At 37.2% G+C, this 25,881-nt stretch overlaps 1 protein-coding gene across 1 annotated transcript in view; it reads left to right on the top strand.

Annotated features, from left to right (window-relative positions):
- Positions 1 to 25,881, top strand: part of CCDC85A (coiled-coil domain containing 85A) — a 197,356-nt gene that overhangs the window by 158,323 nt on the left and 13,152 nt on the right. The window contains exon 6 of the mRNA XM_011996529.1: positions 25,097 to 25,231. Within this exon, the coding sequence (XP_011851919.1) occupies positions 25,097 to 25,231 (135 nt within the window). The remainder of the gene's footprint in view (positions 1 to 25,096; positions 25,232 to 25,881) is intronic.

Raw genomic sequence — 25,881 nt, 5'->3', positions numbered from 1 at the left:
GAGCATCATATAAAGAGAATTCTCATGAGAGACTGAGACTTCAGCTGGATTACACAAAGACATTTACCTGTACAACTTACTCTTACGTGTTATTGATACTATTACAAATAATGTATCATGAGATTTCCCTGCAGAAACTATTTCTAACTATGATGTTAGCTGATTTGCAAGGTTAATTCAGTGAGAAAAGCTGACATCCTAGCCCAAGTTAATCTCAATATTTGAATACTTGATTTTCAATTGTAAGAGCTTGTTTGCTGTGTCTTGATCAGAAGGTATTTCTTTTCACTCCCAAGTTTATTAAAGCATGTCCATTTGTCTTTGAATAAACAGAAGTAAGAATGTAGTTGGCAGTGGGAATCCCAAGTATGTAAAATACCTTTGTGTCTGTAGCCAGGATTTTTGCTTTTAGTTTAGAGTTTAGACTAATTACATAAAGCATTGTCCTGGAGGAAGAAATCTTCCTCAATACTCCTTTTATTCTTTATATAAAATTGTGTATAATGAACAGAAAGTCACAACTTTGCCCTAGCAATATCCATATTTAAAAATGAACATGATGAGTATAATAAATGCTTGTGGATTTCTCTCTGGTTAGATGCAAAGACCTCAATTTTTTTCGTTTGTACATGAAGGGGTTCTTCTCAGCTCTTACATTTTGTGGGCTCAGGTGTAAATAAAGGCTTGGGCCCATGTTTTATACATATGCAAAATTTTCAAGTCCCAGAGTGAAGGGCTCTTTATTGAAGAACAGATAAAGATAGTGAAGATTAAGTTAGTTTTATCCAGTGGTGAAGAGGAGCCCACAGGAAGTGCTGATGGAGCCTCTGTACAGCCACCATGGCGGGTCATCCCCAGTGAAGGTAGAGCTCCTTGATCTGCCATGGTGTGTACTGTGTCCTGCAAGAACCACTGAGCAGTATTTTAAATCCAGTTTGTGAATACAACATTTCGAAGGTATCCTAAGGTAAGAACCAGTCTTATAATTTTTAGAAAATGCTGCATTATGTGCTAGGTATTATTATTGAGAAGAAAATGCCTCTTCAAAGTTAGTACAAATGGTAGTTAAAGGTCACCTGAACATTAGGATATTCTTCCGAGCACATGAACAAATGGAAACATTTTTTAAAGATTGCAATTAAATCTTTTCAAAGAATTGCATATAATCTCTTACAGTACACATAATACACATAATGCTAAACTGCTCACATTGGCTGTCAGTTCCACTGCATGCATATGTGATGTGATGTGAACTTCAAACAAAAATCGTGCTTAAATAAATTTATTTAAATAAATGTAGCTGCTGTCTATGAGATTTCATTAACTTTTGAATCCAGTGAGATGGAGTCACTCTGAATAACGTAAGTAGGCGTTTGTAAATAATGACATAGTAGGGTGTAAAGTAGTTTTAAGGAGTTTTGTATCAAAATAAAAAGGAACACGCCTATCTTCTCTACATACTTACAAATAAATACAGGTTTTCTCTATACAAAGAATCATCAATTTCCAGAGCTGTATAGAACTTTGTGTGTGTCACATACATAAGACAACCCCCTTTTTCAGTCAAGGTGTATTGGGTTCACAGAGGTTAGGAGCGTCCTCCTGTCAGGCAGCTAATGAAGGCCAGGCATAAGATGTAGGCCTATTCAGTGTTCTTTCTAGCATGTGCACAGTGGCTCCCTTAATCCGTTAATACCATTAATGTGATTCAGTGTAATTAAGCTACTAAACCTATTTTTATCTTATTGACAAATTCATTTTTCCAACATTTATCTTAAAAACTAACATTGGATCTGCTTAGCCATCTGAGATTTGTTAGACGTGTATTGTATTCCTGCTTTAAAATGAATGTTCAGTTTTTCTTAACGTCATGGTATACAACATAAATGAAACAAAAAGTGTATTTTACAGGGTCTTCTCCCTGACACATTTCCAAAGTACTTGAGAATCATAAAGATTGATTACATACACACAAATACCCACCCACCCCTGCATGGAAAATGTATGCCTAACGGAATGTGGTAAGAGAGGACCTTTTGGTTCAGAGTGAACCAAAAGGGTGAGTAGGGGGAACTGAGAGTTACAGTCATGGTTTTAAAACTGAAATTTTAAAATTGAAATTTGATTTTTAGCCCAAATTCAAAAACCTTGCTTAGCTCTTTCTACTCAGTTCATTATCCTTTTCTTGATGGTCACAAAGATTTTTTAATCCAGACGTAGTCGATATGTTTATATGCTGCATCTGTAATGAGGCCCATTCAACTAGAAAATATCTTTAAATGGATGATATAGAATACCTGCCTGATGATTTTATTATAAATAAATAGTGCTACCCTTTAGGACATCAGTTACTATTCAGATGTAATGCTGAGGTAAAATTATTATTATTAAACTATTCTCACCTATTTTATGCTGACTTGGGATAAGGAGACTTGACTAGAGACATGAACAAGCAGTTTGCTGTAGCTCCTAAGTCAATTAAAGACATTTGTTAAAAGTCCTACTGGGAAATTTGTTCTTTTTGATCAAATGATCTGGCGCCAACATCTGCTTGGAAAGCAGTATATGTTCTTTGTGCCCAGAGACCCTCCCAAGAACAAACCATCCACCTCTTGAAGTCAACATTTGCAAACCAGTTTCTGAATCTGTAAAGGCACCCGGAATTGCCTGCTGTCATATACCTAAACATGGACTGTGGATCTGCAAACCTGTTTGAAAGGCATGGTAACTCAGATCACCCCTGAGTGAGCCCCTTCCAGCAAGTGTTTCTATTTCCGTAGTGCTAGCACACACAGAAGAGTCTAATTTTAGGAATGAAAATGAAAAGTCTCCCTCTCAAGTAATTTGGTTACAATGTGGCCTTGCAATACAGTCTTTCAGTGCTTTGGCAAGGGGCAAGGTGGTTGCCAGATCAGTCTCTGAACAAAGGAAAAGAACTTGTCACTGTTGCCAGAAGTGCTGAGAAGGGTACCTAGGAGCTAAAGAAATCAAGCTCTCACTTCCATGGCAACACAGCGCAGGTCCAGCATCTCATCTCTGAAGTCCTCCCTCACCTCACCTCGGTGTTTATGCAGAATTACTAGCATGCGGGCAGAGAAGAGAGGCTTCTCTCAGACACATTATTCCCCTCGTGTGTTTCCTTGTTTGCTGTGGAGATAGATATGTATTGTTTTGCCTCTTTATCCTTTTCACATTTTCTGACTTTGCTTTGCCTTTTGTTTGTTTTAGTCTCATAGGGTCATAGATGTATGCCTCTTTTAGGGCTGGAATTGCTCTGAAAAATAAAAATCTATAACTGTTGTATAAAAACTGTCACAGAGTAAGGCTTTCCAGGATCCTTAAAGCAAGTGATGGTATTCCTTAACTGTTATTTGCATAGAAATTACCATTCTGGCAATCCTGAGGAGACATTTGGGCAGAATTATACTTTTTTTCTTATGAAGAGCGACCCTAATTATGTTGCACAACCTGTGTAGAATCTGGATGCTACTGATAGGAAAAATCAGTTAAATCCATTAAGGATTGGTTGCTGCTGGAGTCATACTTGGGAAAAAATGGACTCTACCAAATGAATAGTCTTATGGAACAACGTTTTCTCTAAATTGACATAATTTATATAATTAAAGGAAAAAGACTTTTATGTGCAGTTCAATAGAGCTTTCAGGGGACAGATGGGAGCAGCACAAGTGGTGTGGGTGTGTTGGGATAAAAGAGATAATTAGATATGAAAAGTAAATTTATGGAGAAAAAAATTATGCTAGAAAACCTAAATAAATGGAGACTGGATTAAGGGAAAACCTAACATTTGTCAGAGAAAACGTCAGAGAGAGTATAATTCACAGGAAAAATGTCTAAGGCAACATGGAGGCTCTCAAAGTGAGGGGGTTCATAATATTCTTCAGAGATTTCCTCATATTTGAGGGTTCTTGTTTGAGAACCTCTGATACATGATGATAAATCTTCATTCTAATGGGAGAATATAGGTGAAAGGGAAATTAAAACAAAATATGGCCATGCTGCTGATTAAACTTATTAGAATTATTTAAAAGGTACTAAACTATTTAGGACTGTGTTATCAATAATTCATATTTAATAGTGTGGTCTTTTTATATCTACACTGGTATATTAATAATTCTATCACTAAGGTACATTCAAAACATATTTTTTGATTTGTAATAGCCATAAAGATGTAGCATTATTGTTACCTGTCCTTGGCAGAATTTTTCACAAAAAATTATGGGATCCTATCAGTCTTAGGTTTGGCTATATAGTAATATCAACTAGAAATGTAGGTACTTATGAGAAGCAATACTAAGGAATATTTGGGGAAAAAAAATTGAAAGGGAATTATAAGAGAAGCTAATGTTGCCATGAACTTATAGAAATGCTTTTCTGTTCTTCTTTTGCTTTAAAAATAAAACAAAAAATAAAAAGTTGAAAGTTAAAGATGAAACAGTCTTCTCTTCTCTTTTTTCTTTTTTTTTTTTTTTGAGACAGTCTCTCTGTCACCCAGGCTGGAGTGCAGTGGTGCTATCTTGGCTCCCTGCAGCCTCCGCCTCCTGGGTTTTAAGTGATTCTCCTGCCTCAGCCTCCCGGGTGCAGTGGCTCACGCCTGTAATCCCAGCACTTTGGGAGACCGAGGTGGGTGGATCACTTGAGGTCAGGAGTTCAAGACTAGCCTGCCCAACATGGTGAAACCCCGTCTCTACTAAAAATACAAAAATTAGCTGGATGTGGTGGCGGGCGCCTGTAATCCAGTCTTCTGTTTTCTAATGAAGTAAGGTAACAGGCTCATAGAAAGTGGAAAACATTGTATAGTGTTAGGTTCTGGAATGTAGTTAATTAAATTAAATGTAAATACCACTGCAATGTGGATATCAAAAAAGTAGTAAATTATGACATCTTGGCCTCTGGGAAGCTTTTAAAGATGCTGTGATTCCCAGTAGAGCAGTCTTACTTTGATCTCCATTTCCTGCTGGAGGTCACTACATCTCTGACTCATGGAAAGGAAGCATCTAAACTAAGCTGCCCTCGTCCTCTGTGGTTCAGAGACCTTTCCTACGATGAGATTTAGGCACTTTTCATTTAAAAGTTTTCTACTTTTCATTTTTTGTTTTCTTTCCTGTAGCCTGAGCAAAGTGAACATGCTTACAAATATAACACGTTAATAATTAAAGTTGGTGCCTTCTATGTCCTTTACATATAAAGCAAATAAAAATGTAATATAGGCAGTATCTATGTTGCCTAAATATAAACATAATGTAGATCACAAATGTCATATACATAAAGATCTATATTCTTTGACAATATAAGACAGTTTAAGTGAATAAATTTGTAAGTGATTTGAGATTTTCTTTTTCTTTTTTTGAGACAGGGACTCGCTCTACAGGCTGGAGTGCAGTGGCGCAATCTCGGCTCATTGCAGTCTCCGCCTCCCTGGTTCAAGTGATACTCCTACCTCAGCCTCCTGAGTAGCTGGGATTATAGGCGCGCGCCACCACGCCCAGCTAATTTTTGTATTTTTAGTAGAGATGGGGTCCAACCATGTTGGCCAGGCTGGTCTCAAACTCCTGGCCTGGAATGATCCGCCTGCCTCGGCCTGGCAAAGTGCTGGGATTACAGGTGTGAGCTGCTGCGCCTGGCAAGACTTTCTTAAATTACATTTGAAAAGTTGTCATTGTATGAAAAATAAGCAAAACATCACTGAGCCGTGTTTAGGAAGCTGAGACAAAGTCAGCAGTGACTTTGGACTCTGCCAGTAATTCAAAGAGGCACTGTGAATTGCTAGAAACAACACTGAATAGGGGTTACAAGAACTAGTTCTTTGCCTGGCTCTGTCTTTAATCAGCTGTTAGACCGGGAGGACACCCCTAACCTCTCTAAGTCTTATATAGCTTGTCTATAAAAGAAAATTGTCACAGGTGATATGGAAAGACCTACTCAGCTTTGCAAATTTATGACTCTTTATCCAGAGAAAGTTTGTGTTTCTGTATAATGAATATACAAAACAGGTGTGTTCTTTTTATTTTGATACTTGGATTCCTTAAAACCTCAACTTTACACTATATTGGGTCTTTAATTTACAGATGTCTACTTACATCATGGGAGTTACTCTACCTCACTGGATTCTAAAGTTAATAAAATTTCATCAGATAGCTATTAAATCTATTTAAATAACATACAGTCATGGGCATGTATATTTAAGGCTCAGACCATATCAGATACACACATATGTGCTCATTCGCTAGTCTAATCAGTGTTGGCTTTATGTGTATTTGGAGCGATAATATGCAGTCCCCTTAATGTTTCTTACTATTCTTTATATAAAATCATATATATTGAACATAAGAGTTCTAGTTTTCCCTAACAATATACATATTTAAAAATAAAATAAGTGTGGTAAAAGCTTGTAGATTTCTCTCTGGTTAGATCCAAAGAGCTAACTTTCCTTCATTTGTAAGTATGGTTCCTTTCAACCCTGAACATTCTGAGACCCGGTGTAAATAAAGACTTGGGCTCATGCCTTATACATTTGCAAACTACCAAGTCTCAGAATAAAGGCTGTTTATTCAAGAACAGATAGAGAGAAGCAGTGAAGATTGAATGGGTTGTATCTAGTTGGTGAAGAGGAACCCACAGGAAGTGCTGATGGAATGGTGATACAGCCGCCATGGCAGGTCATCACCCAGTGAATGCAGAGCTCTTTGTGCTGTTATGTTCTCTGTGATACCCAATGAAGATCACTAAGCTGTCCTTTAAATCCAATGCAACCTTTTAAAGAGAGCCCAAGACTAGGAACAGTCGTATTATTTGGGGGAGATGCAGTGTTATTCTTAGGCATTATTTGAGAAGAAATAATTCTTAGGCATTATTTGAGAAGAAAATGCCTTGTGAAGGGTGGTATATACAGCCCAGCCACGATTGTAAACATAGCGTTACTGGGTAGACTGTGTTTCCTCAGGCCATACTGGCCCAGGTAAAGATCACCTGAACTTAGGATATTCTCACCTGAGTTCATGAACTAATGTGAAAAATTTAAAAATATCACACTTAAACATATTTTAAAGGGACCACATATTATCTCATGTTGCATATAATAAAAGAAGACATGACATTTCTCATATTGCATACAATAAAAGGAGGCATGACATTTCACAGAGGGAATTTTAAAAATTATGACGAAAGAGAATGCTAACATATGAAATGCTAAAAAATTAACTTTTATCTAAGTGTAATTTATACCCAACAATAGGTATTCTTTATTTTTAAATGTAGCATACTTTTCAGGAATTCAGTTCTGAGACTGGCCAAAATAAATTGTTATGACAAAGAGATGACAAAGACTTGAGGTATCACACATTAGTTTTTTCAGTGTAGCTATGCTGGGGAGAATAATGAAAGAGAAGCTGCATATAAATCAAAGTCATCTGTGCTTGTGATACACATAAAGAATAATATACAGAGGAAGAAAATGTTTTTTTCAAAGGATACCTGATTTACTGGATTCATTCTGTAGACTAAAGCATCTGAAATAGCCACCAAGAAGTGGATGAGGCCTTTCTTTAGATTTTCTGGTTGACATAATGAAAGAATTGTAGGAGGCACACAGTGACACAGTAATGAGTGTAGCTTTTACCGTTTAGAAGAAGCTCTTGTACAGGGCCTCCGAGCCTGTCTAACCTGGTAGCGTGTTAACACATGACACTAATTAAAGCATGTTGGAGAAGCAGGATGAAGAAAGAGCATATTAAATAAATTATAGGCTTTAGTTTAATTGTTTCACTACTTAAGGGCCTTCAATGGCTTGGTAAGTAATTCTTACTAGAAGATTATTTAGGCTTTATTTTAGAATTAAAAATTCTACAAAGTATTCTGACATCAATAATCAATGGAGTCTTTTGAAAAACAGCCCAGCCACAATTGGAAACATAGCGTTACTGAGTAGATTGTGTTTCCTCAGGCCACTCCAGCCCAAATTGGGGTCGCAGAGATGATCACAGTGTTCTCCATGGGCCCAACCCCTTTGAGTCTGCTTTTGGGATCTGTTCCCCCATCAGGTATAAAAGTCTTCACCTACTGTCTTAAGTCTAGTCCTGTGGGTTTTCACACTTCACCCTTCCTGAGCCTGGCTGTTGACTGGCTACTGACTGGCTGCCACAGTCTGGCCATTCCCCACAGCTCCTAGGATTGGCGCTCCCAAGTTTTCCAATATTCTCTGGGCTGAGAAAATTCCCCCACCCTTACCTGGGTTCTACCCTATTCCAGGCTCCCAACCTTACCCAGGGTCTAGTGTTAAGCCCAGGAAATGGAGGCGGGAAGGAATATTTACTATTGGTCAAGACACAGTCTATTCAGAATTTTTTTTCCCCTTTGAAAGCACTCTATTCTCCTCAATTCACATGTGTCTACCTAGTCCATTTCTTACCTTTGGGAGAACTCTTTGTCCTCAAACTTCACAGTATCTCACAAAAATGTACTCACCTCAGGTATTTGTGTTTTCAGAAATGCTTAACTGAGACCCAAAATAATGAAACCCTCTTTCAGAATTTTTTTTTCTCTTTACAGTTTTTGTAACTTATATAATATAGGTTAGTGGTATAGAAGCAACCTTTGAATTATTATTATTAAAAAAGAGAAAAATAAAATAAGACAGCTCACGTCTTCACTTAAAGCCCTTGGATTACATTGTTTGTTAGTTTTATTAATTTAACTGTTGCTCTTAGCAATTATATTAGGAAAAAGATTGAATTGAGAAATGTACAGATTACAGAAGACGTGTCAATCTGACTGAAATGCAGCATAGCAAGTAAAGGAATTGGGTATTGTCTTTTCATGACCTAAAATGCCTCTCACTTGCTACAGAACAACTTGCAAGGCAGGAGTTCTAATGTTTGACAGATAACAAATAACCAATAAACCCAGGACCAGATGGGAGCCATTCTGGACTTATATAAAAGCTGGCTCTAAGAAGGGAGGCTTTTTAATAGCCAAGCTCTATCAATTGTTTGTGACACCCAAGGCAGGTGTGTCTTAATGTCAAAGGGGGATAATTCTTTTAATTTAAGCATTTTCATATATGATGAAATTTAGTGTCTATAACTACAGAAATGTCACAAGAGGAAAAGATAAAATGCACACTCAGAAATAAATCTAACCAGTACATTCGGTCACAACTAAATTGTGTGGGAATGATTGGTCGTTATGCTTTTGGGTGCCTAGCAAGTATTGAGTGCCAAAAGTTAACAGAAGCTACCGTTAAAATTTGGATGAAATATTTCTGACAAAGAGTTTTAAACAAAGGGGACTTTATCAACTTTGTAGTTTGCAATGTTTTGTTTGGAACAAGCCCCGTTCACTTTCTACTCATGTTTCTACCACTCTCCCATTTTAATACGTGATTCTTCAACCAGTGAAACTCGCATGCTTTTGTTAGTAAGTTCTCTAAATGGTCAGATAGTTGGTGATGGCAGCCTAGGTTCTTTGCCAATGGAAAAGGGCTTTGGATTTGGGAGGCTGAGCCAGGTGGATCACCTGAGATCAGGGGTTCATGACCAGCCTAGCCAACACGGTGAAACCCCACCTGTACTAAAAATACAAAAATTAGCCAGGCATGGTGGCAGACACCTGTAATCCCAGCTAATTGGGAGGCTTAAGCAGGAGAATCGCTAGAAACTGGTATGCGGAGGTTGCAGTGAGCTGAGTTTGTGCCACTGCATTCTAGCTTGGGCAACAGAACAAGACTCCATCTCAAGGGAAAAATAGAAAAGAAAAGGACTTTGGAGAGGTCATTTTAAGACTGAGCCCTAGGCCAGGCGCAGTGGCTCACGCCTGTAATCTCAGCACTTTGGGAGGCTGAGGAAGGCGGATCACGAGGTCAGGAGATCAAGACCATCCTGGCTAACATGGTGAAACCCCACCTCTATTGAAAAAAAACAAAACAAAATAAAAAAACAGGCCAGGCATGGTGGCGGGCACCTGTAGTCCCAGCTATTCGGGAGGCTGAGGCAGGAGAATGGCATGAACCTGGGAGATGGAGCTTGCAGTGAGCCAAGATTGTACGACTGCACTCAAACCTGGGCAATAGAGCGAGACTCCATCTCAAAAAATAAAAAATAAAAAATAAAAATAAAAATAAAAATAAAAAGATTGAGCCCTAAATAGCCACTTGTGAAGAAGGTGTCTCATGCAGTCTACTGGGCATTGATTCATTGATTTTATTGGAGAGGATTCTCTTGGTTGGGAAACCAGTCATACTGAGCTGTTGTCACTTGAAGAGATCAAGATAGGCATGAGAGCAAGTAGGGACAGCTGCCCTCAAATGTTCACTTAAATATCCACCATGCTCAGGATCTTAATATTGACAAAATTCATCAGAATTAGTCATGAGAGTGTGATAAGACATCTTTCAATTCTAGATAGAAGTATTTTGGGGTAGTTTCTCATGGCTACAGGTGATGCCATAATTTATTGGTAATAATTGGTCTTTAAAGCATTTGAAAATATTCAGTGGTTTTATCACATTCATTTTAAATACTTTTATTGCCTTATTAAACTATGCTTTTTATTTTAGATATCTTTTGTGTTAATGTTTTAATGTTTTTTGAAGGCATGAGTCCTACTAGGTTTTCAGTGTGTGTTCAGTATCTTAAGTCTTTAGGGCCCAGGGAGAGACATTGTAGGTCATGGAAGGGATAGTGTCCATTTCTGTTTTTTGTTTTGTTTTGTTTTGTTTTTTTCTGCTATGCTCTTTTCTCTTAAATGATGAGGTTGTAGCCTGAAATGGACCTTTTTTTCTGTGAGAAACAGAGCTTATGCCAGAGCAGGATGGATATTTACAAGCGTCTATAACCCTTACAGTTGGATCTGACTCAGGTTACAGACAGGGCACAGTACAATATGGAGACCAGTGTGTCATCAGTTGCAACCTGGTGCTTTGTTTCTGTTTCAAGCACTAACCACATCCTGAGTATCAGCTGGGGTCCTGGATACTGGCCCAGCGTTGAGTCCATCTTGATGATGATTCCCATTCTGACCCCCTATGGTTATTCTATTTTATAGGTGAGAGAATGTCACCTATTAATGGGCAGAGGCAAGGTTTGTGTCCAGATTTTCTGTTACTTCTGGTCTAGTATTTCTATTTTGCTCAGATTTGTCACGTGACACTTGTGTATCTCTTGAAGCAAGATAGCTGTGAAAATAACACTACCACCACTACCTCCACCACCATCAGCCAAAACAAACCTCTGCTGTAGTATTGGGGTCTGAATACTACAGATCCCAGGAAACCTGGGCCAAGAAACCTGATTTAGTTTTTAGTCCATCTGTTTTGATATTTACCACGAGAGTTCATTTCTCTACTAATGTTTTATCCAGTTGGGAAGGTCTTATCCTTTTAGAACTCTTAAGAAATTTCTAGCTTCCAACAAACAGTTACTCAGCAAAGGACATTTGTCTGTTTATCACTTATTTTCCTGTTCATTTAAGCACCTTACCTCCTTCTCCAGAAATGTCCCAGACTATTCCAATCTAGTGACTTCTTTATTATCTATACCAGGGTTGGCAAACTTTTTTGGCAAAGAGCTAGGTAGTAAATATTTTCAAATTTATGGACCATATGGTCTGCTTCAGTTACTCACATCCTGCCATTGTAGTGTGAGAAGAGCAGGAAACAGCCACAGAGAACATGTAAATGAACAGGTGTGGCTGTATTAGGACAAAACTTTATATACAAAATAGGCAGTGGCCTGGATTTAACTCTGGCAGTAGTTTGCTGATCCCTGTTTGATACTAAAATAATTTATTCATCCATGTCTCTGGGTTATCTCTTATATGACTGTCTTTTTTTTTTTCTTTCTTTCTTTTTTTTTTTTTTTGAGATGGAGTTTCACTCTTGTTACCCAGGCTGGAGTGCAATGGCGCGATCTTGGCTCACCGCAACCTCCATCTCCCAGGTTCAAGCGATTCTTCTGCCTCAGTCTCCCAAGTAGCTGGGATTACAGGCATCTGCTACCAGGCCCGACTAATTTTTTGTATTTTTTGTATTGTTTCTTTTTTTTTTAGTAGAGTTGGGGTTTCATTGTGTTGGCCAGGCTGGTCTTGAACTCCTGACCTCAGGTGATCCACCCGCTTCGGCCTCCCAAAGAGCTGGGATTACAGGCGTGAGTATGTTTTCTTTTGTACATAAAGACTTTATACAAATGCTCTTCCTAGTATTTGCTACTTATTTTTGCATTAGTTCAAATTCTTTGTCCTGTCATCCCAAAACCGGCTCTGAGTTATGAGTACTGGGATTTGAAGTGTGCTGTGATTTAACCAGCATTGGTTGAGCAAGAGGCAAGGTATTTTTTTCTAATTAATCTCTTAGCTTTAGGCTGGAACTTTTTGGAGACCAGGGTGCTTGCATTTGACTTGAAAAGGGAAGATCCTCCCACATAGAAGGGACAATTTTTGAGATATCATTGAATAGGAAATTTGTACTTTTCTGAAACATATGTCTATGGTGATTGTAGGTACCCTTTAGTGAGTGATTGATTATATTACTTTTGTGTCCTGGCGATCTCTTCCCTGTCTTAGAGAGATTGGTAAAAAACTAACATGGCACAGGCTTATCTTTGAAATAGATACCACATAGGCAGCAGCTTGGAAAGAACATGAATTTCTATATACACCTTCACAGACAAGTGAAACGCTAAATCTATGTTTTTCAATGGATGAAGAAAACTATTTCTGGCTAAGGAGGAGTCAGAAGTCAATCTCCCTTTTCTCTTAAGTGAAGGCACTTCATGAAAAAAGGAGAAACTTGCAGAAAAAAGTAGGAAGTAAGTGAATTCTGCATTTTTCAGTTTCTTCATATTAATATTCTCCCTTCACATGATCTTTGTCATATATGTGGGTTTTAGTCATTATGTATGTGTTCTTGTAAAGGAAAGGTGAAGGTGTTTTGGTTGGCTGTTTCTGCAGCATCTGTTCATTGGGAATCTGCAAGGTGCTTTCGAAAGGACAGAGGAGAACAAAGGCTAGTTCACATCTTCACCATGTTTTCTGTGGGTCAGGACAAGACTTAGAGGAAAGTGAGAAGAATCCTCACTTACTTGTCTTTTTCACCAGGACCAATTGACATCAGAAGAGCCAAATGGTGGAAGAGAGCTTAAAAAGATTAGCCACTTTGATGTTCACATTGTATGCTATAAATACATGTATTTACTACTGGTCAATTAAATATAAAATACACTTTTTTAAAAAAAGATTAACCAAATACATTCACAATGCTTGGTCAGTGACTGATGTCAACCTAGCAATTTTCAAGCCCCTCTGTAGCACTTAATGTTTTCAGAATGCTTTGCAATCAGGCTTATTAGTCTCCCTTCACAGCTACCACGTGAAGCTAATTGATAGGCCTCTCCATTTTAGCATTGAGGACAAGTGACTTGCTGAGGGTCAGGCAAAGAGTGGTTTATGGAGCTCATTAGTCTCTGGGTTATTTCTCTCTTGAGTTAGCAAAAATGCTTTTCATTTTTTTTTTTTTAAAGACATCTCTAACCAGCCTTGGGGAACTTACTACTGGTTAACCAGATTGTTTTTCAGGATAATACTATTGCAAAAATTCTAGTTTTTAAGTTTCTTTTAAAATTTTGCCTTTCCTAACACTTTACAGTGTCACTCTTCAGAACTTTTCTGTTAACTTTTCAGAAAGTTTTGGCTGTATGTGTTAAGGGTTACCTTTACCTGGGTAATGCCCTCAAAATTTTTGCCATTTTCTTCCTATCACCCAGAGACTTTAGAAAAAAATAGACTGTGTTAAGCAAGAAGCCTTAGTTTGTGACAATAGTTGTGGTCAAAGTTTGTATGGAGAGATGAGATGAAACCATTTTTTATTCCAGTTACTTCTGCTCTCTATTATCCCCAGAATCTCTTATAGGCTAAACAGAAGCAGTGACCTCACTATTTGGAATGAGAAAGGTTAACATTTATTGTTGGTTTGGTACAGGAATATTTATTCAGTGGTAGATAATTAGTGGGCTTCCACTGCTTTTCTTAGCACAAGCAAAACATCCCTTAAAAATAGGGAGTAGAATTTCTGTAGGTCATGGAAGGCTGATGGCTTGCATTGGCCGTTCGTTTAATCTTTCACCCCTTGAGTCTTTTTTGAGCATCTCTTATGTACAGATACTGTTTGAGAATACAGTCTTGAATAAGACAGTTAAGGCCTCTGTCTCATGCAGCTTATATTTTAGTAGCTAGATTATTATCTTTAAAACCATAAATATATAATACATTACCCAAAAGAGGTAATCACTATGAAGAAAACAAAAGCAGGGCATAGAATAAGAGAGTGACTAGAGTAGGAGAATATTTAGGAAAGGCCTTTCATCTGAGGAGACTTGAATAAAGGAAGTATGGCATGGAAAATAATATTTCTGGAAGTGGGAACAGCAAAGATAGAAGCCTTAATTAGGAATCAGCTAGACACAAGTTCAGAAACAGGGACAAGGCCAATGTGGCTGGAACAGAGTGGGTAAAATGGAGAATAAAAGGAGATGAAGTTGGAGAAACAGGAAGACCCTGTGTGCCCTGTTGACCAAGCTCAAGCGTGTGGATTTGGATATGAGTTGACGGAAGGCTAAATTGGAGGATTTGGGCAGGGATGTGATATCATCAATTCACGTTTTTGAAGGATCACTCTCCATGTTGGGTAAAGACTAGACTAAAGAAGGTAGAGACAGGGAGAGGGGTCATTGGTACACTCATTAGGGAGCTAGCTTGGTAGTCTAAGAGAGCTGACAGTGGCTTGAACTCAGTGGTAGGGCGGAGATGGTGAGGAGGGGTTAGACTCACAGGGTGTTTTTAAGTAGAGCTAAGAGTGCTTAATGACAGATGGGATGTGGACTGTAAAGGAAAGGGACTGCATGTGGCTTCACAGGTTGGGTACTGACAGCCCCAGAAGAAACAATTCACTGAGACTATGCAGTGAATGGCAACCCAGGGATGATACAAGTGTCAACCCTGGGAAGAATTGAGGATGACTCCTTGCATTTTGATCTCAGCAATCATATGATTGGTGGTGCTGTTTACTGAGATAGGCAAGACTGGGAGGAACAGGTTAGGAGGGGCAGGGGAATCAAGTTCTATTTTGGACATAGTCAATTTGCGGTGTTTTACATCAACAAGGAGATGTCACATAGAGTTGGATGTGTACATCTCCAACTCAGGTGAGCTATCAGAGCTGGAGATAAAAAATTGGGAAGAACGAAATATATATATATATAAACGATGGGACTGAATTCCCATTCTTGCCAATGAATGTTGAGGGAAAAAAGAGAAGAGGTTTGTGGACTGTATCCTGGACACCCCAAGATTTAAAGAGAGGAGCCAAATGTGGACTGCAAAGAGAGACCCAATTAGCTTTTCTTTTCTTTTCTTTTCTTTTCTTTTTAAGATGAAGTCTCACTCTGCCACCCAGGCTGGAGTGCAGTGGTGTGATCTCAGCTCACTGCAACCTCCGCAACCCAGGTTCAAGTGATTCTCCTTCCTCAGCCTCCCAAGTAGCTGGGATTACAGGCCTGTGCCACCACACCCGGCTAATTTGTGTTTTTTTTTTAGTGGAGACTAGGTTTTGCCATGTTGTCCAGGCTGGTCTCGAACTCCTGACTTCAGGTGATCTGTCCCCTGGGCCTCCCAAAGTGCTTACTTTGGGATTACAGGTGTGAGCCACTGCTCCCAGTCCCATTTAGATTTTTTAGTCTCCCAGGGGTGCAGATGATTTAGGAACTTACTTCAATGGACTGACTCTGCAAAGATGTTTTATATTTTGTTTTAACTCTGTGTGCCTTAGACTTATCCTTTTGAATATGATTCAGTTAAATGAGTGTATATATAGTTTGAATAAAAAAATCTTGTTTTCCATCGTAATTTTTTTTTGTAAGAAGGTAGGGCACAGATAAACATATATTTAAAATATCTTTATTTTCTTCCTTCCTAGTAAGAACTGGTTTGTGACAATAAGAGCTCATGCTTCCATGATGCTTCCTTTTGTGCTTTGATGATGGTCTCACTGATGGTGGATTTCATTTTTTCCTGCCAGAGATTTTACTACTACTAAGTATGCAGAGGCCACGCTGCCCAGATTCATTTTAGCTACTCTTGTTTTTGTAAACATTTAAGCATAAGATCATTGCTAATGCTCCATGATAGATCTTTCAGCAGGTGGCATGGGTGGACCTACAGCCTAATGGGTAGCTGTGCTTGTTTGTATTATTGTATGTATCCTAGAGAGGTAGCTGTCCTTGTAAGAAACTGACTCTTCTTGCTTCTCTATTAGCATCTTTCTTGTCTTGACCTTCCTATTTTGCATGGGAGCTTCACATACTAGAAGATTCATCAAAGAACTTAAGACCCTTCTTTTTGCCAAAGCTAGGGCAGCAAATACTACCTCACAGTGGAATATTTCTTAGTCAACCCAGCAAAGATTTATTTTAAGTCACTGTTTAGTTCCTGGGGCCCTAGCTCAGTGCATGTGTTCCACTGGGCCCTGATAGCATGCTGAGGTGTTTAACACAATTATTAATTGGCTCTGGTCTGCAAGTCAAATGCAATGTTAATTAGCATTACTTCTTTGCCGTTGCATCCATACTGGCAATTCAGTTCCATGCCCTTACACTCTCTGTCCTACTTGTGCTTTCCTTTTCTCCCTTTTAAAAAATAAGTCCTATACCTGAAAGTATTCAGATATGTTCTCAACAGCAATGCCATCACCTTTTACTCTTTAATACCAGCCTGATTGAAAAGGAATTTAGAAGTATCAGTCTTTTTCTGTAGGAATTTCAGTGTTTCTCACTGGGAGTTCTATAGTTAATAAAAGTCAAGTATTAAGCACATAGACTCATTGCCTAGAAGCAGTTGCCTGTGTTTCCTAGGTATTGTTTGACAGCCTCTTTTTTCTTTTTTTCAACCAGGCCTTCATTGTTATTCTTTGTCTGCTGTCACTCTGGCTGCAGAGACACTAGGTGTTTGCTGTCTTAGCCCTTTCAAAAGATATTAATTCTTTTCTTCCTGGGGTTTGCCCTTTGTAATTTTTGTAAAAAGGCATCCTGCTAACCTTCTGTAATTACTTTTATTTCATTTTATTTTTTCTGGGAACTATATTTCTGTATCTGTAAGTTTCACCTGGAGGAACAGGTATTTCAAAATTACTTTCTTTTCCTTCCAATAACATTTTATTGTTTGCAGAGATATTTTCATTAGTGATACAGTGAGCACTGGATGAAGTTAAAATCATTTAAAATTTAAATGTTTTGCAAACTCTCTTATTTCACATGTCAGAAGAAAACCTTTTGGAGGGTATTTGTGACAAAGAATGCTTCAGGGCTTTGCATTATTAATCACCTCTTTGATCTTGATTTTAAAAATCTGATGAAGGAGCTGGGTCTATTACTTCCCCCAGTATTTTCTATCCTGGTTAATAGCATGACCATTTAGTACCTAACCAGAAAGCTGATAGTCATCCTGGATAACTCCTTCAACCTCGCTGCCTACATTCAAATAGACATTAAAGCTCATAGGGTCTTGCCCTCTAATCCATCAATATTGTCCTTTTAATTTCTTTTGCTATTTTCCAGTGTAGGCAATAAGTAATATTTTTTCCCTTCAAATTCTTTGTTGATCTCCTAGTTGGAATTTCCTCTCAGCTAGTCTGGCCCCTCCCAAATCATTCTCCACACTACTACCAGATCAATCTGTCCACCACCAATCAGTTCCTGTTACATCTGTGGCTCCACATAGAATAAATTTCAGATCCTGCTTACGGCATGGGAGATTTCCCATGCAACTCCTGCATGTCATGTCATACTCAGCTCTTGCTACTCTGGGCCTCACATCCTGTGCTCACATCCTTCAACTACAGGCAGATAGAACTAATTTTCTTTTCCTGAACATGTCAGCAACCTAAGACTTTAGCTTCTCTGAATTGAAGCTGCTTACCACATCCACTGTGACTCCACAGACATCATTCTCAGCCATTATTTGGCACAATAAATGAGGGGTGTGTGAATTAATATTACTTTCATTTGTATTTTAGGATAGATACCCACATTTTATGTAATGGTTGCAGCCACAGTTATGTACCTAGAGTGGAGAAGGTCAAATGAGCACAGAGCTGATGTTAATCTGGTGTGTAGTAGTTCATCTGTATCAGTTATTAATATTTACATGCTTCTAATCCAATTCCTTTGAAGACTACTGAGCCATTCCAACCAACCTGACCCTCCCTAGGATCATATGGATCTCTCTGCAACCCAGGAACTAAAGAATGAGCGCATAGACTAGAAGGAGACTTCTGGGACCCAAAGAAAGAAAAATCACTCTGGGGTATAAATTACTGAAAACATTACCAGGCCCACAGTTAGTATCTTTAAAAAAACTTTTTTTACATTGATAGATAAAATTATGTCTTTACTGTGTACAACATGGTGTTTTAAAGTATATACACATTGTAGAATGACTTAATACAGCTAATTAATGTATACATCACTTCACATAGTTATTTTTGGGTGAGAACACTTTACATCCACTTTCTTAGCATTTTTCAAGAATGCAATATGTTATTAACTATAGTCACCATGCTGTACAGTAGATCACTTGAAATTATTCCTCCTGTCTAACTGAAATGTTGTATCCTTTGATATTTCCTTCTCCTTCCCAATCCTCCCAACGCCTGGTAACCACCTTTCTCTAAGTAGAAATCAACTTTTGTTAGATTTCTTATATGAGTACAATCATGCAATATTTATCTTTCTGTGCCTGACTTATTTCATTTAGCATAATGTCCTCCAGGTTCATCCATGTTGTGACAAGTGACAGGATTTCCTTCGTTTTTTAGGCTGAATAGTATTCTGTCATATATAGATAGCACATTTTCTTTATTCATCCATTCACAGACACTTAGGTTGTTTCCGTATCTTGGCTGTTATGACTAATGCTGCACTTAACATGGGAGTGCAGAGATCTCTTTGACACACTGATTTTGTTTAATTTTAATGTATACCCAGTAGTGGGATTGTTGAATCATATGGTAGTCCTACTTGTAATTTTTTGAAAAACCTTCATACTGTTTTCCGTAATAGCTATACTTATTTACATTCCCACCAGCAGTGTGCAAGGGTTCCCCTCTCTCCATATTCTTGCCAGAATATCTTTTGTCTTTTTGATAATAGTTATTTTAAAAGGCATGTGATGATACCTCATTGTGGTTTTAATTTGCATTTTTTTCTTGATTAGAGAATTTTCAGAATTTTTGCATATATCCCTTTGCTATTTTTATGTCTTCTTTTAAAGAAATGTCTATTCAGGTCCTTTGATCATTTTTCAATTGGGTTGTTTCCTTGCTATTGAGATGTTTGAGTTATTTCTATATTTTGGATGTTCGCCTAGCATTTTAGGAGCTCAGATTAGCCAATTTTAGTAATCTTTTAATGGACAGCACTTAAGGTAGTCCTAACGTGGTAGGAGCTTAGTGATTGAGAGCTGTTATGTCAAAAACATGCCCTTAAGAAGTCCTCTGCCCGCCGAGGAGTCTGTACATAGGCTACAATCCTTCACCACATGTGATGGAGAGAGTAGTTGCCTCCTGGTCCAGATTTCTCCTTCTTATTTCTTTTATCTTTTACGATTTAATCTCCTTTTTATCTTTTTATCTATTTAATCTTTTGCGATTATCTTATAATGCTCTCATTGGCACTGAGATGTTTCATGTGTCAAGGCCCCCACTTCTATTTGCTGGCAATTTTATTCTTTCCTAATGTGACTGCTTCAAGTTAAGTGCAGAATCTTTGCCCAGCAAATTGTTAAGGAAGCTTTATGATCTTCTATAATTTCCACAGAGCCCCTTCTGCCGATTGTATTCTCTATGTGGGACTGGTGTCACGATTTTCTAGGTACTGTAGCATACTATATGTCTCTATCTCAAGAACTCTTTTCTTTGGACCACTGCCCTGTGGCTGCCCACAGCGTATCCTCTTTCTGCTAGTGTTGTTACAGTAGGATGATATGGGTATTTTCAATTCTGTTTCTTTTGTTAGAGTAATTTCTTATTTGGGGGTGGAACGTGGCTGCCTTTATACTTAGACCACTTGAGCGCTGAAGCTTAAGGAGTTTCCTTCTAAATCCTTTCAAGCTCCAAATCCTGTGGGCAACATGTCCTCATATGCAAAATCTGCTATAGAGCTGTCACCAGAAATTTTGCTTTGCAGTTTCCCAACATAGTTCTCTTTCTCTAAATCAGGGTTTCTCAACCTCAGCTATAGTGACATTTTGGGCTAGACAATCCTTTCTTTGTGAGGGGACTGTCCTGTGCATTTTAAGATATTTAGCAACATCCTTGGCCTCTACCCACTAAATGCCAGTAGAAACTGCATAGTTTTGACAAGTAAAAATGTCTGCAGGCATTTTTGCCAAATGTTTTCTCTTGGGGGCCAAATCACCCCCGCCCCTGTTGAGAACTGACACTCTCAATAATAAACATGTGGACATAAATTGACAAGTTACAAAATATGTTGACAAGCAAAGCAAAAACATTCATGATAAGGACAGCAAATGCTGATAGAGCACTTATGTGGGCCAGACACTGTTTTAAGAGCTCTTTCCGTGTAAGTTTCCAAACCCATAGAGTGACTGTACCATTTTACCATTATTATTTACACTTTATAGATGAGGAAACTAAGGCATGGAAAGGTCATATAGCTTGTCCAAAGTCATGCAGCTCGTAAGTGTCAGATCAAGAATTTAAACTCAGGCACTGCGACCCTGGAGTCTATGATTTGAACTCACTGTGTTTCTCTTTCAACAACAATTTGTTGGAATAGGTATCTATATGCCATTGCATGCAATATCACCTCTGATAGTTACTAAGTTAATGTTTATTAAGTGAATAAATGAATGACTGTACATCCAGGGAATTACTTATTATTTTAAATCAGCATTGAGTAGATTCTTTAGTTAATTTAAATGAAAAATGCACTTTTCTTTGGACATAGCCAACTAAATATTATCATTAGAGTAAGGCAAGAGGATCTTAGCATTTCTAAGCCTATGCACAAGAATCTCTTGGAAAGGGTTTGCTAAGGTGACCTTTAAAGTCTCTTCCAATCAGAGCTTCTATTTATGTGCTAGAACAGTTTTACAATATGTCAGAATGAAGATTGGCCAAACTGAACAAAATATTATTTCCCTGATTAGATTGAGCAAAGCATCTGCCTTGCCCTGTAATAACTGAAAACTGAATTTATCCTCCCCCTTAAACTAGGCATACACACTGATGAGGTATTAAGCATTGTATGATAGTTTAACCAAGTTCAGGAGTTATAAAAAAATTAAGCATCTTTAAGTAACAGGAAACCACTTTAGCTGATCAATCTTCAGGCTTCCATAGTTGGCCTTCTATAGTGAATGAGAGGGCTGGGCTCTCAAATTTGTTATAAGTGCATTACATCTGATTTATATCAAAGTGAGAAACTATTTTATGTAACACTACAATATTACTCTATTGAATGTGATTTTTAGTCAATTGGAAATATTTATATAGTGCATATATATTTTTATGTATACACATACATATGTACATATATGTATATGTATATGTTCAATAAGAAACCCAGTATATTTCTTTTCTATTTTTCTGGCATGCAAACAAAACTTTTTCTTAAGAAGCATTTTCATTAAATTAAAAAATTTCCTTGACTTCATTACTAATGAAAACAATTTAAAGGATTTCTCTAGGAGCTTTATTTTTTGGGTGATTTTCCCTATTGCAGAGATCACACATCAAATTCTGAGTGATCATCATTTTGTGATTCATGTATTTTAGATAACATATAATATTGGACATTTCTTAGTGTTTTTTATTATTTCTATGAGGAACAGTAACACTTAATTCATGCAAATTTGAGAAAAGAAACATGACTGTAAAAAAATTAAATGGTCTTTTTTTTGCAAAATTGGTTTTTGTTTCCTTCATTTCCATATATAACTCATTGTGAGCAATAAGGGAAAGATAAGCTATAGTGCCTTAGAGAACCTTGTGCATCTTTAAATAAATAGATGAGAACTATTTGTTATTAGAATGGTCATAGTTTGAAGAGAAAATGTTGCAGATGTTGTTGTTGAAAACTTCATGTTGATTTCATGTTTAAGTACAGAGAATTTTATACCCTGTTGAAGTTTGAAGAACTAACCAGAATCTGACCCCGAAAGTCCTGAGGACTAAAGGTTCTGACTCATACTAAACCCATGCAAATGCCCATATGTGAATTCATTTGCCCATCTTTATGCCTTTCAAAGTCAGTAAGGTAAAAGTCTTCAAGTCAGGCTGACTTCTTCTTCTTCTTAGCTTAAAACATAGGTCACTTTATACTTTCTTTATTACTGAGGTTTCCAACAAACAGTTCTTGGGGACTTTTTCTATTCATCGTTCAAGAGGAACATTTATGTGTGTCTGAAGTTTGCTGAGATGCCTGGTGAGTCAGAAGTACAGTTTGGATTTCCCTCTTTTTCTTCCTTTCAGTACTTGATTTTCACTTTTCCCTCCTCCTCACAAATTTTCATTTTCTGAAAAACCCTACACTATTACCTCTATAGAAGTTTCCAGAGTTTTCAAGGAATAAAAACTATTGACTATAGTACAGTTATAGTGAAACTTAAAGAGACTCAGTGATTCATAATTCTTCATATTCTTTTATGATTTCTGTGAGTACTTACCACAGAGTAAGTAATCTATAATTTACTTCCCACACAATGGGAGTGTTAAGGTCATTCAGGAATTCTTTTTCACAAACTTGTAAGTTTAGAAAACTACAGAAAACAAAACTAAGCAAAACAGAATTCTTCAGAAAATAGGAAGTGACAGTCTTAACACTGTTTGGAATTGTTCTTCCAATTAGTGACCGGAATCTGAGTTCCACCATTTTGAGCCCCAAAGTTGCCAGAAACAAATTTAATGACTGAATTACTGAAGGCTTCTTATGTTTTATGAATCCGTCCTCAGAAAACACCATGTTTGGCAATTGTAGGCCTGACGAAACAGTAAGCCTTCATTAGTCTATAAATGCCATTTTGATGTAGTTATTAAGTCAAAGATGATGGCTAGCCCAGAACACATTTTTCTGTATACCTACATTAAAAAAACTATATGCCGACCTGGGAAGAAAGTTAATCCTGGTTCTAAAAGAGTACTTTTTCCTTTAAAATGGTTATATCGTCAGTTTATTCTTCCACAAAGATCTAGACCCTGTTTATTGCCCCCGTTATGAAATTAATAATACTATAAAATACATATTTAATATGTTTTAAAGGAACATTTTACAATACTTAAAGTATAGCTATTGTTTTATGTAGTATCTACTTTCTGAAAGTTGGAAATGATCGTGAATTCTTGACATAGTAGCTAAATGGTGCTCTTGCCAGCTGGCTTCCAAGCGGTCATAGATCCTACCTTAGATTTCATGGGTATGATGATAAACTTTGTTACAATGGAGAGGCATTGGGATTTAGCCTTGCTATACATTAAGAAAGAATGAAAGTAGAATTCCTATATGTTTTACTCAGTTGTTAAATCCAAAAAAGGATAAGATCTGAGAGGTGCATGTTATGGAAATAATCAAATTCAGATACTAGATCTCCTTACTTGTAAAAATAACTATAAAATTTGCATTACTGATTAATGATCATCTGAGAAATAGAACTATGCAGATTGGGGTGGGAGGTGAGTATTAAGCTGTGAACCATATTATAAATTTTTGGAGATAATTCTTTTGATGATGGAAACAAATAAGACGCTACACATGGAATAATTATCAAAAGAGCAATGTTCAAATTAATGTTGCTATGATGAAATTAACATTATGACCCAAGTGCAAATATATAATTGCCTCTGTTATATGTGAGAAATAGAGTATGTGTGACTTATTTGATAGGTAACTGGTGCCAATTTAATAGGTTCAGAAAAGAGTTTTGTGAGTACCAACTACTGGTCATTATTTCTTCTCTTTCTTACTTCACTTAAGACCATTGTGCATTTTCTTTCTTCAACCTCCAAAAGTTAGAGAAGAGTGAAAATTGGACCAATACTATTCAGATATAGAGCACTAACTTCAAAAAAAATGAATTGATGAGAACTAAAATTTTATGTCCTTATTTTCAGTCTTCTAAAGTCAACCTCAACATTTAGGCACAATAATTTAAATTATTAAAATTAAAATCCACAAAATGGTGCCAAAATTATTAAAATTATTTTCTTATTCCATGGGACATAATATTCTTAGTTATAGGTCTTAGTGAAAGTTGGCAGGAGAGGAAATCATGTTCCAATAAGTTCATTTTGTTTCTGATCATTTAATAGGATTATATAGTTTGGTGATGGAAAAAGCTAAAACTAAGGACCTTTTTCTTTTCATTTCAATTATGTGATGGCTCTAGTTCTAATAAATACAAAAAAATTTTAGTTAACTTATTAATAGAAAGTTTGATAATTATGTAGATTTTCTATGTAAAATATTTATTTTAATGCAGTGATGACCTCTTAGCTGATTATATACTCTTCAATATGCAGAAATTTTGTTAAAAATTTGGTGCAGTTTCAATTTTCTGAGTATTATTGAATATGTATACCCAGATTGCACTTCTTAACAAAAGGGCATAGTGCTGCCAATTGTATTTCAAATAACTTTTGTTAAGTTCTGAAGTTATGTAGTTTATTTCTATATAATATCCAGGTAAGACATAGTATTATTTTATGCTGGTAAAACCCATAAAATAAAGTTGTTTAAGTACCTTCAAGTTTTTTCTGTAATTTTGACTTTATCGTCTACTTTTTGATAGAATTGATAATGTAGTTATATGTTTACCAGAAACTTAAATCAGGATTAGGTCTAATATATAGGACTTTAGATTGTTTTTATTTTGATTTTTTCCCTAGCTACAGGTGCATGTTACAGCTTGCCATTGTGGTCATTGTGGTTCATCTCATTAAGCTTCATGTTCTGTCTGCTTTCTTGAGACTTGGGAAACAGTATTTTTCTGAGTGATTGTACCATATTGTTCCAAATATAAGGCCAGCCAGAATAGAAGGCAACCTCCAACTAGAAACAGCTCAAATATGGAGAAAGGCTGGGGGCCCAGAGCCCGGCGGGTCTTGCAGTGGTGGCAAGGGTGCCGAGGAATAGGACGATGCCTGCCCACTCTCCCGGTGAGTGAAGATGAGTCAGCTGGATGCATTTGCTTGTGCATAACCAGATGACTTCTGTTGCTAGAGAAAAAGTTATACTGGGGGGTAGAAAACAAGTTCATACACATGAAAGAAAGTTGTATGTCTAAGTCTGGGGAGGGAGGATGGGAGTAGAATTTTTCACCTCCTAAACAATTTTCTTGTTTTTTCCCCCCACATATGGGGGTGAAAGTGGAGCAACCCCATGCAGGAGAGAAGAACAAAGGTACCCTGGACATTTCATGATAAAAGGAGTTTAGGTCAGTGGTCCTGAAAATCATATGCCTCTAGACAAGCTCAGAAAAGTACTCCTTTGCCCTTTAAAATGGTCTACTGACAGAGGTGATGCATGCACTGTGTGTTCATATGTAGTTTGAAAACAAGCCACTCAATCTGGAAATCACATTTCCAGTTTTAGTAAGATTTTTCTCTTTTTAAATTCCCTGTTTGGCTCAGTAGCATATATTTTTAAATAGTTCAGTGAAATTATATTAGTCAACTGAGAGTATATGTAAATTGAACCCTCATAATTCTCCCAATATTGGTCTGATTCCACTAAGTGCATAGAAAACTAACCTTTTATTTTATAGTACTAAATGAGATACAATAGAATGAGGTGCTTCATTCTGTTA

Source organism: Mandrillus leucophaeus, unplaced genomic scaffold (assembly GCF_000951045.1).
Source record: "Mandrillus leucophaeus isolate KB7577 unplaced genomic scaffold, Mleu.le_1.0 Scaffold518, whole genome shotgun sequence".
Classification (NCBI taxonomy): Eukaryota; Metazoa; Chordata; class Mammalia; order Primates; family Cercopithecidae; genus Mandrillus; species Mandrillus leucophaeus.
The sequence above is the reverse complement of the archived record's forward strand: the minus strand, read 5'-3'. Positions and strand labels throughout refer to the sequence as shown.